Genomic DNA, 10,871 nt, shown 5'->3' with positions numbered 1-10,871 from the left:
TTTTTTTTTTTTTTGTGATACTTCTGTTCAAATTTTCTACCTCAGATTGTGTATGTTTGGGTAGGTAGTGTGTTCCTAAAACTTTGTCCATTTCTTCCGGGTTTTCAAATTTGTTGGAGTACAGCTCTTCATAGTATTCTGTTATACTTTTTATTTGACTAAGTTCTGTTGTGATATCATCAGTTTCATTTCTTATTTATGTTATTTGCATCTTCTTTTTTCTTTTAATTTGCCAGTGGTGTGTCAACTTTATTAATCCTTTCAAAGAAACTATTCCTAGTTTTGTTGATTCTTTCTCTTGTTTTTCTGTATGTTTTCTTTCTGCTTGAATCTTTATTAATTTTTTTTTTTTTCCTGAGGACTGTAGAGATTTTTTGCTGTTCTTTTTTTAATTGTTGGCGATGCTGGGTTCAGGTATTAATTGGTTCTTTCTTCTTTTTTGATGTCTGTATACATTTCTATAGTCCTCTAAGCACTGCTTTTGCTGTGTCCCAAAGATTTTAGTATGTTGTATTGTCATTCTTGCTTGATTCAAGTAAGTTTTAAATTTCATTCATTATTTCTCTTATATAACCCAGTAGTTTTTAAGCAGGGTGCTATTCAGTTTCCATGTGTTTTATCTGATATTCCTTTTGTTGATTTCTGATTGATCTGAGGACTTGCTATTTTAAATTTTATTTAGGCTTCGTTTGTGGCATAATATATGATCTATTCTGGAGAATGTTCTGTGTGTACTGGAGAAGAATGCATATTGTGCTGTTGTTGAATAGGTTCTTCTGCATATGTCTATGAGGCCAAGTTGGTCACTTGTGTTTGATGCTTCTGTATCTTTGTTGAGTTTCTTTCTAATTGTTTTGTCCTTCATTGAAAGTCATATATTAGTCTTCTACTATTACTGTGGAGTTGTCTATTATTATTTGAAGTTCTGCTAAAGTTTGATTTATACATAGTGGTGATTTTTCTTTGGGTGTGCTGGATCATGTTTTCTTATCCATTCTGCTAGTCTCTGTTTCTTAACTTGTGCATTTAATCCATTTACAGTCAGTGCAATTATCAATAAGTATGAATTTACTGCAGTGATTTTGCTTTGCTTGTGTGTGCATCTGTGTTGGGCTGATGATATCTTTGTTCCATATATTTTTCTGCCTGTAGTTCATTTTGTTCATGTATTTTCTTACATTTCCTTCATGGTTGTTGTTTTAGTGATGGTGTAGTGGTTAAGCATTTGGCTGCTAACCAAAAAGTCAGTGGTTTGAACCACCAGTTACTCAAGAGAAGATGAGGCAGTCTGTTTCCATCAAGATTTATAGCTTTGGAAACCCAGTGGAGGTCACTATGAATTGTAATCAACTTGATGGCAGTGAATATCTTTATGATTTTCTTCTTTTTTATTTTGGTTAGACCATTTATTGATTTTCTTAGATGTTATGCTGTAATTTATTATTTTCTTCCTACATATAAAACAATTCATTCTATCTTGATATCATCTTGACTTCCTCTCCATTTGGAAGTTCTGTAATTAGACCATTAATTCCCTTTTTTGTGTTTTTATATCTTTGGTTCCCTATCTTCAGTATTGTAAATTTATTTTATTTCTGATACTTCTATATGTGGGTTGATTTCTGGGTTATGTCGTTGTGTGTCTTAATCTCAGGTTGTTGTCTGCTTCTGTTCATTCTCTGTCCAAAGGACATCCTTTAGCATTTCTTGTAAGTTTGATCTGGTTTTTACCAATTCCCTTAATTTCTTTTATCTGGAAATGTCCTAATTTCATCATTGTATTTGAAGGACAATTTTGCTGGATATATAATTCTTGGTGCATTTCTTTTTTCTTTTCACAGTCCTTGATATGTCACTCCATTGTCTTCTTGCCTGCATGGTTTCTGCCAGGAAATCAGAAACTAGAATTACTGGTACACCTTTGTAAGTAACTTTTTGTTTTACCTGAGCTGCTCTCAGGATTCTTTCTTTGTCTTTGTTTTTGAAAATTTGATTATGCTATGTCCCGTTTGGAGCTCTGGTAGCATAGTGGCTAAAGCACTTGACTGCTAACCAGAAAGCTGGCGGTTCAAACCCACCAGCCCCTCCTTGGAAGGAAGGTTGGGCAATCCTACTTCCATAGTGATACTGCCTCAGAAACCCAAGGAGGGGTCGCTATGAGTTGGGGCTGACTTGATGGCACATAACAACAACAACAACATGTCCTGGTTATTTTCTTTTTGAGTTGGACCTATTTGAGGTTCATGGAGTTTCTTGAATGTATATCTTCTTGTCTTTCAGGATATTAGGGGAGTTTTGTTCCAAAAAATCTTCCACAATTTTCTTGGCGCCTTTTTTGTCTCTATCAGTTCTGGAATTACAATTACATGTAAGTTACTCCTTTTGATGGTGTCTCACATAATTCTTAGGCTTTCTTCATTTTTTAAAATTCTTTTTTCTGATTGTTTCTCTAACCAATTAGTATTAAGAGATTTTTCTTCAATTTTGCTAGCCCTGTCATCCATTTATTCAATTCTACTCTTTTTAATTATCTATTTATTTCCAATGCATCACTTATTTCTAAAATTTTAGTGTTGGTGTTCTAGATTTCTATTTGCTCTGTTTGTATGGTTTCTAACTTTCCTTTTATTTAGTCAGTTTGTGTTTGCACTGCTTTCCTGAATTTTTCTAAAATGTTGTCTAAGTTTTTCTTGATTTTTTCTATTCTTTCTTTGGTCTCTTTCTTAAATTTGTTGAAGTGTCCTAAATAGAATTCTTTTTAATTCTTTATCAGGTAGTTCTAATACTATTTATTCCCCTAGAAGACTTTTTGGCCCTGCATTATGGTCCTTGCTTGAGCCATCTTGTCCTGTTTTTTTTTTTTGGTGTGTGTGTGTGTATGTGATTTGAAATTGTCTGTAGCTGCCAAGACATTATGATGCTATTATAGTTATTTGTTGATTTTATGTTAGTTTGCTTCACTTTGATATTATTGTTCTCTTTTGTTATAACATATCCTGGCAATGGGGCAGATGTGTTACCCTTAACATTATTTGGAAAGCACTGGAATGCTCACCACCTGTTTATGGGAAGATTTGGTAGTGAGTGGGAGTGTGGTCATCAGTCTGTTCACTGGCCACATAGAGCAGCTGAAGGCAGACTATGTGGTTGTTGGTCACCATTGGTGTTGGAGTGGGTGTTGGTACTCTCCCAGGGAGTAAGGTGGCAGATATAGCAGATATGGCTGCATAGGGTCGCTGATTCTCAACTTATGGCAGAAAAAAGAGGGCAGGGGAAGAGAAGAGAATGAGGGGGAAAAAAGAAGAAGAAAGGGATGGGTAGAGGGAAGAAAGAAAAAGAGAAACAGAAAAAAAAAAAAAAAAAAGAGTAGTACAACACTGGCAGAAGTGTTAGCTGCCAAACATGGCTGCAGTGAGAGCATGGCACCCATTCTGTGGTAGCATGTGCCACTGACTGTGGAGATGGTTGTGGCAAGCACTGACAACTGTGATAATGGTTAATGAATGGTGCCCACTCTGCAGGAGCATGCACTGCCAACCATGGAGACAACAGGGCTGAGCAATGCAAAGAGTGGAGACAGTGGAGGTGCAGTACCTTCTGCATTTAAAGCACCTTTTTGAATAGTAAAAATAGAAAATCTGTGTGCCCAATAAAGAGCAAAAGTAATTAAATTATAGCTTTCCACTGGCATATAGCTGAGAAAAATAGATCATATATTGGAAGATCATTTGATGTCATAGAAAAGTGTTCAAGGTATAAAACTCTATCTATCAACAATGGTATCAGTTCTGTGGATACACACACACACACACACACACAAACACAGGGAAAACAGGGAATGTAAGACAATATACCTAAAAGTTAACAGAGGTCACTTCTGAATGAAGATTTTTCTGCATTTTCCAAATTTTTAAACAAGTTAATTTTATTATCAGAAATAAATTAAAAAAAAAATATTCTAAGAATTATTGTAATTGGTTTTTCCCAAAATATGTTATGTAACTTAGTCAACATCATAGTAAATGGTAGAACTAGGATCTGAATCCAGCTCCTGGATTCAGCTCCTGAATCTATGCCTTTATAATCATTACACTATAATTTCCTTTCCAACACATCATAGTCTCTATTAGGCTATTAATATGAAGTATATTGTTGTTGCTATGTGCCGTCAAGTCGGACCCAACTCATAGCGACCCCTCCTTGGATTTCCGAGGCAGTATCACTACAGAAGTAGGATTGCCCAACCTTCCTTCCTAGGAGGGCTGGTGGGTTTGAACCGCCAGCCTTCTGGTTAGCAGTCAAGTGCCTTAGGCACTATGCTACCAGAGCTCCTATGAAGTATATAGACCATAAAAATATATAGCTCATTCAGTTTCTCAAAAGAAATCATTCTCCCCCTAAATTATATATCACTTAACTCCTTCAATAGGATATTTCCATATTGGTTAAGATGCCTTCAGCAGTATGTCATAGGAAACCCTTTGGCTATAACTAATAGAAAATGTTTTTTGCAATACAAAACAAAAACTCAAGTGACTTATAACAGAGGATCAAATATAAACTGATCAAATAATAAAAGCTGTAGAGATTAGAGCGAAAAGTGAAGACATATGAAAATGACCATCAGGGACAAAACGATGAATGGGTCCAAAGGGTCAAGAGTGAATACTCTCAATGGTATGTAGCCCATCCCCTTTTGGCTCTAGTTCCTTATAGAAATGGTGGCATTCTGACAAAAATATTTTTCATAACTTTTTCTCTTCATTTTCTTTCTTATAAATTACTAAGTACTCCTTCACCAGTTTCTAAATCCATAAAATGCAAAAATTGGTCAAAAGTTACTAATTTTATGGAATACGTGAAACCAGATAAATACATTAAGTTATGAGGAAAAATCACAACAGAATTCTAAATTTAACCTTACACCTTTAATAATCATGCCAGTTACCCAGCCATAGTAACCCAGGGCTTTGTTTAAATCAAGTTGTCCCTGATTCAGAGGATTAGTAGAAGTCAAGCAAACTAGAATTCACACCTCAGTGATAAAATTATACTAATGAACCCTCATCCAATCATGAAACAAACTGGAATTTATAGTTTTTCACTATTATATCACATCCAAAAAATGAATAGCACCATCTAAGTTTTATTCCTTCCATACCATTATGCTTAAAGTGAAAACAGGTCTTATCTCCTAAACCATATAAGAAGAAAGATTTATCAGATGACAGTCAAAAGTGGGAGCTGGATAAGAAGCCAGTGCACTAAACTGAAATTTTTATCATTCCCTTTCATAAAATCTACTGGTTTTAGAAATTTAAATCTCTAAACTTGCTATACATCCAGTTTACCATTCTCTTTAGTCTGATAAGATGAAGAGATTTGCTATCACTATCCTCCTTTAAGTCTCCTTGGCTTGTACTTGGCCTTAAAGAAAAAAAAAAAAAAAACTGCTTTATTGCCAACAAATCTGAAATATGTGAAACTCAGATCTGATCATACTACCTTACTCACTGTCATTGAGTTGATTCTGACTCATATCAACCCTATCCAACAGAGGAGAACTTCCCAATAGGGTTTCCAAGGTTATAAATCTTTATGGAAACAGACTGCCTCATCTCTCTCCTACAGAGTGGCTGGTGGGTTTAAACTGCTGACCTTTGGGATTAGCAGCTGAATGCTTTAATCACTATGCTACTAGAGCCCCTTATTATCCCCTGCTTAATAAGAATGTCCAGAATGACCTCCAGATTCTTTGCATACATAGCCTCCATAGTCAGCATCTTGCTTTCTTTTTCAATCCCATCTTCTGCTATTTCTTATCTTTTGTAAATTATAATGTGTGCTAGTAAGTAAAGATAAGAAACAATTTTACTTATTAGTGCATTAGGTAGTAGTTAAGTGAGGCCATCATAGCATAGTAGAATGGTTAAAAGCATGCATTCTGCAGTTAGACTGCCTGAGCTCACATTCCTTAGTTCCACAGAGCTTTCCATCCTTAGACAAGTTACTTAATCTCTCTGTATCACAGTTTCTTCATATGTGAAATATAGACAATAATAGTCTCTACCTCAAGGGGTTGTAATAACACACACACACACACACACACATCACTCAGAAAAAAAAAAAAATGTCTGGCACAGATTAAGTAGTAAGTGTTGGCTAATACTTGAGAGCTCTGAAAATAGGCTGCTTGTGTTCAAATCCAAGCTTCACTACAAATTAGCTCTGAGACTTTAGGTAAGTCAATTGATTTCTCTAGGTCTCTATTTCTTGGCTGAGATGCTTTTGTTCTTCTTCTTAGACACAAAGCTAGACTACATTTCCCAGCTGCCCCAGCAGTTAGGTATGGCCATGTGGCTGAGCTCTGGCTGTGAGCAGAAAGTCATGTGTAGTCTTCCAGTCCTAGCCCTAACAGAACCTCCCATGCATGATCCTCCATGTTCCTTCTTCTTTGTTCAATTGATGCAGGCAAGCACATCAACCCTGGAAGCCACATGTGAAAGATGGCAAAGCCATAGCTGGAGAGAGTCTAGGTCTTTCAGTCATTGCTTATTAGAGAGCCACCTGCTCTAACAAGTCACTCCTGGATTGAAATTTATGTGAGCATAGAATTCAACTTTGCTACACTGAGTTGTCATTGAAATACAAGTGTTTATCTTTGTAACAGCTAGCATCACCTAATTAACATAACTTCCTTATTTGTAAAATGGGAATAATATGAAAATTAAATGATACAGTACAAGGCACATAGTAGCTATTCAAAAAACATTAACTATTATCATGAGCTATTCATACCAAGTTCAAATTCAGTTGTCCTCTTATACATTTTGCCTTTTCCTTAAGACCCATTTAAAGTTCCATCTCTTATGAAACTGAATTTTCAGCCCACACTGATCTTTCCCTTTCTTATATACAATAAGAAATAATTCCAAAATAATTCAGTATAGCACAATATTTATTTCATGACTTTTTCATAAAATTATACATACTTGAAGGCAGGGACAGTACTTTATACCATGACTTGCATCCTTTAACACGGCTAAGCTCATGACTGACTGACTACCAAGTCAGTGTGGTAGGATAAGTTCACCAGTGACAGGGCATACACATCTGATCTCATGGTATATAATTAATTAGCTCAGTGGGCTAGGACACTGTGAAAGCAAATGCTGTTATTGTTCAATAAATGAAAGAGTGAATGAATGAAGGCTGTGTAATTATATTTCATGGTCATATAAGCTTTCAAATTCTTATGACTATTCAAAACTGAGAAGAGATTAAAGAGTAAGAAGGATCAGCAGAAATTTATTACCAATGCCAAACAACTCAAGCATTACTGATGTTATTATATCAGCAGCAAGGTTATACTTTTGTGAATTATCCTTGAACTAGAATCTAATACACAAATCTATCAGAGATTAAAATAAAAGCTTTACCTCACCATTTTCAAGGAGCTGTTTTCTGCAATAAAACAGAAATACGCTCTATTTATTGAATGCCTTTTATAGTATAAGTATATAAAAATAAGTTTCATTTACTTGGTCTCAGACGTAAAAAATTGATTTTTTAAAATTGATTCTCTATAAACTTCTTAGGAGCATAAATAGAAAATAAAAAAGATTAGACAATACTACAAAAAATAACAGCAATTTTTAAAGTACAATTTAAAATCATCTTATTAACCTATTCTTTGGTTAAGGTAAAATAAGTTTTACTGATCCCTGGAGATTGTACCTCTGGAAAGATAAATGAATAAAAATGATTTTTATTAAATATCCAGCCTATGTATATAATATATTAGATAACCACTGTTGGACTTTTGAGCTATTTCATTTTTCACATTTATAAATAGCATGAACATCCTTGTACATAAAATTTTGTGAGCACACCCAAGTATTTCCTTAGGATAAATTTCTAGAAATTACTGGCTTGAGGCAGATACATAGTTTTAGTCTCCAAGAAAGCTGTGTCACTTTACTAAATCTTCATGGTACACCTACAGTGTTCTAGGCACTGTGCAGTGAACAGAGCACTGAGTAGAACAGACATAGGTCTCATCTTCATGAAGCTCCCATGAGATTCATATGAGAGTATGATACTGCCTATTTTATTGTTCCATTGAAGAGACTGGGTATTTCAGTTTTTAAAAGGCTATCTAGGATGCAAGGGCCTTCTAATATGGATTTTGAAGTTGGAGCAAGCAGTAAGACAATGTTCAAAGGAAGATCGGAGCATACACTGATCTGAGATTTTAAAAAGAGTGGCCATCAAGCCCTCTCAGAACCGAAGTGCAAATACTAAAGTCCTCTGCCTCCACTGTAGCAGGCGGGTTCAGGTTCCTTCAGAAATCTGCTAGTCACCACCAAACCGTGTAGTGAGGCCTTGAAGGTAAGTGATTGTTATTTAAAAAAAAAAAAACCTCACTGCTGTCAAGTTGATTCGACTCATAGTGACCCCTCCTTGGGTTTCCAAGTTGGTATCTCTAAGGATGTAGATTATTCCTTCTGAGGAGTGGCTGGTGGGTTTGAACCGCCAGCCTTATCATTAGCAGTCAAATGTCTTAGTCACTATGCCACCGAAGGTCCTAAGTAATTTTTATAATCACCAAGAACCTGACAAAAACTACTACTACAGATGAAGCTAGTAGTTAATTTAAAATGTGAATAATCAACTGAGTCGTAAGGCACAAATAGCATGAAAGCAAATGAGCAAATGAATTGACCTCACAGGAAACAAGAATTAATGCAAGAAACAAGAGTATTAAATGAAAATGTTAATTATGATCTTCAGAGAAGGTTGAAGGAATATTGCCTTCATACAATTAGAACAAGTTATAATTAGAAAGGAGTTTTCAGAAATTCTGAGAATAACATATTTGGCTATTTTAAAATGTCAAAAGAAGGCTGAATAGCATAATGATAAAATTCAGAAATTACCAGCTGAAAACTGGTAATACAAAGAATAAGTCATGGAATTCTCTGAGAAAATAGAGAAAAAAGAAATAGATACTATCAGATAAACATTAATAGAAGTTCCAAAAAGAGGATAAAGAGAAAGAACAGCAGAACAGCAATTGCCTGAGCTGAAAAAAGATTTGAGTGTTCAGATTCAAATGTTCCATGAATTAATAAATATATGAACGCACATGCGCACATGGCATAATTGAAAAAAAAAATTTACTGCCATCGAGTCGATTCCAACCTTTAGTGACCCCCTTTAGGTTTCTGTGGTGGTAAATCTTTATAGAAGTAGGTTGCTCAGTCTTCCTTCCACGGAGTGGCTGGTGGATTTGAACCACCAATCTTCTGGTTAGCAGTCAAATGCCTTAGGCACTATACCACCAGAGCTCCTTGCTGGCATCATAAGACCTTTTAAATTTCCAGAAATAAAAATTTGTATAGGATTTCTCATTTCCAGTGCTCAATATTAGAAAACAGTGAAACAACATCTATAATCTACAATGTCTACAATCTGTACCAATCAATCCATCAATAAAATGAGGGCAAAATAAGGGCATTTTTCAGACAGGAATTCACTTAGAAATTATGCCATCTCCACACTCTTTCTGAAAAATATCATTTCTGTATACATATTCTATGAATCTAAGAAGAATAAATCATGTGATAACAAGAAAGAGTTCAGAACAGATAAACCAATAAAATAAAGTCAAGTTCTAAAACTACTTGTGGTTTTCACCTAAATTTCAGGTAGACTTCTTAAAACAGAAGAGATACTACAACAATCTAGAACAAAAATTTCAGAATGTTTCAACAAAATATGGAAGATGGGGTGTATCAGAATAAAGTGTGCTAGTGGCACAGTGCCTGAGTTTGAATCCTGACTCCATTACTTACCAGTGACATGCCTTTGGGAAAATTACTTACCTTCTCTGCTCTTCAGTTTTCCTAATTTGCAAGGAAAGAGGTCTTTAATAATGGAACTCCTCTCTCACAAAATGGTTGTGAGGAGTTATTGAGTTAACACAGGTGAGAAAACTTAAAAATATTGCCAGGCATATAATAAATAATCAATAAATGTTAGCTATTATTATCGTTGATGGTAACACATCTTAGACACTCATTAATTCTTGACATCAATATAAATATGTTTGTTAATAATTAGAGGAAACCACTAGTAAAACAGAAATGGGATACAGGTAGTAAACATTTGAGCAAATATCAATACAAGAATTTTTTTAAGCATGATGAATAGAAAACATAATAAAATGGTAAGAATAAGTCCAAACACAGAAGGTATCATAATGAATATGAATATGAATATTCCTAATCTAAAAATAAAATCCAGCAATTGAGAAATATACCTAACCCAAAATGTTACAAAAAGATTGGAAAATAAAGCATAGGTAAAGGCATACCAGGCAAATACTGTAAAACAGAAATTTTCTACAAAAGTAGATGTAACAATATTAATTTTCTAAAGAAGAATTTAAAGCAAAAGGCATTAAACAAAAGATGATATTTTATTATAACCAAAGGTACAATCCTATAATAATCATGCAGTGAATAATGCCAAACCCATTGCTGTAAACTCAATTCCAACTCATAGTGACCCTATAGGACACAGAGCTGCCCTATGGGGCTTCCAAGGGTGTAAATATTTTCAGAAGCAGATTGCCACATTTTTCTCCCACAGAGAAGCTAATGCATTCGAACTGCCAACTTTTTGGTTAGCAGACAAATGTTTTAAACACTACACCACCAGAGCTTCTACAGTGAACAGTTGTTGTTGTTGTTGTTTGCCATCGAGTCGGCCCAGACTCATAGCGACCCCTCCTTGGGTTTCCGAGGCAGTATCACTACGGAAGTAGGATTGCCCAACCTTCCTTCCGAGGAGTGGCTGGTGGGTTT

At 35.1% G+C, this 10,871-nt stretch overlaps 1 protein-coding gene across 1 annotated transcript in view; it reads right to left on the bottom strand.

Moving 5' to 3' along the window:
* Positions 1–10,871, bottom strand: part of LOC103212241 (probable C-mannosyltransferase DPY19L2) — a gene marked incomplete at its 5' end in the record, with an annotated part of 130,002 nt that overhangs the window by 17,719 nt on the left and 101,412 nt on the right. Inside the window, one exon of the mRNA XM_007958243.1 lies at positions 7,440–7,464. Within this exon, the coding sequence (XP_007956434.1) occupies positions 7,440–7,464 (25 nt within the window). The remainder of the gene's footprint in view (positions 1–7,439; positions 7,465–10,871) is intronic.

The sequence above is a fragment of the Orycteropus afer genome, unplaced genomic scaffold (assembly GCF_000298275.1).
Source record: "Orycteropus afer afer isolate SDZICR_OR568_19922 unplaced genomic scaffold, OryAfe1.0 scaffold00893, whole genome shotgun sequence".
Lineage (NCBI taxonomy): Eukaryota > Metazoa > Chordata > Mammalia > Tubulidentata > Orycteropodidae > Orycteropus > Orycteropus afer.
This window is presented reverse-complemented; position numbering and strand designations above follow the sequence as displayed.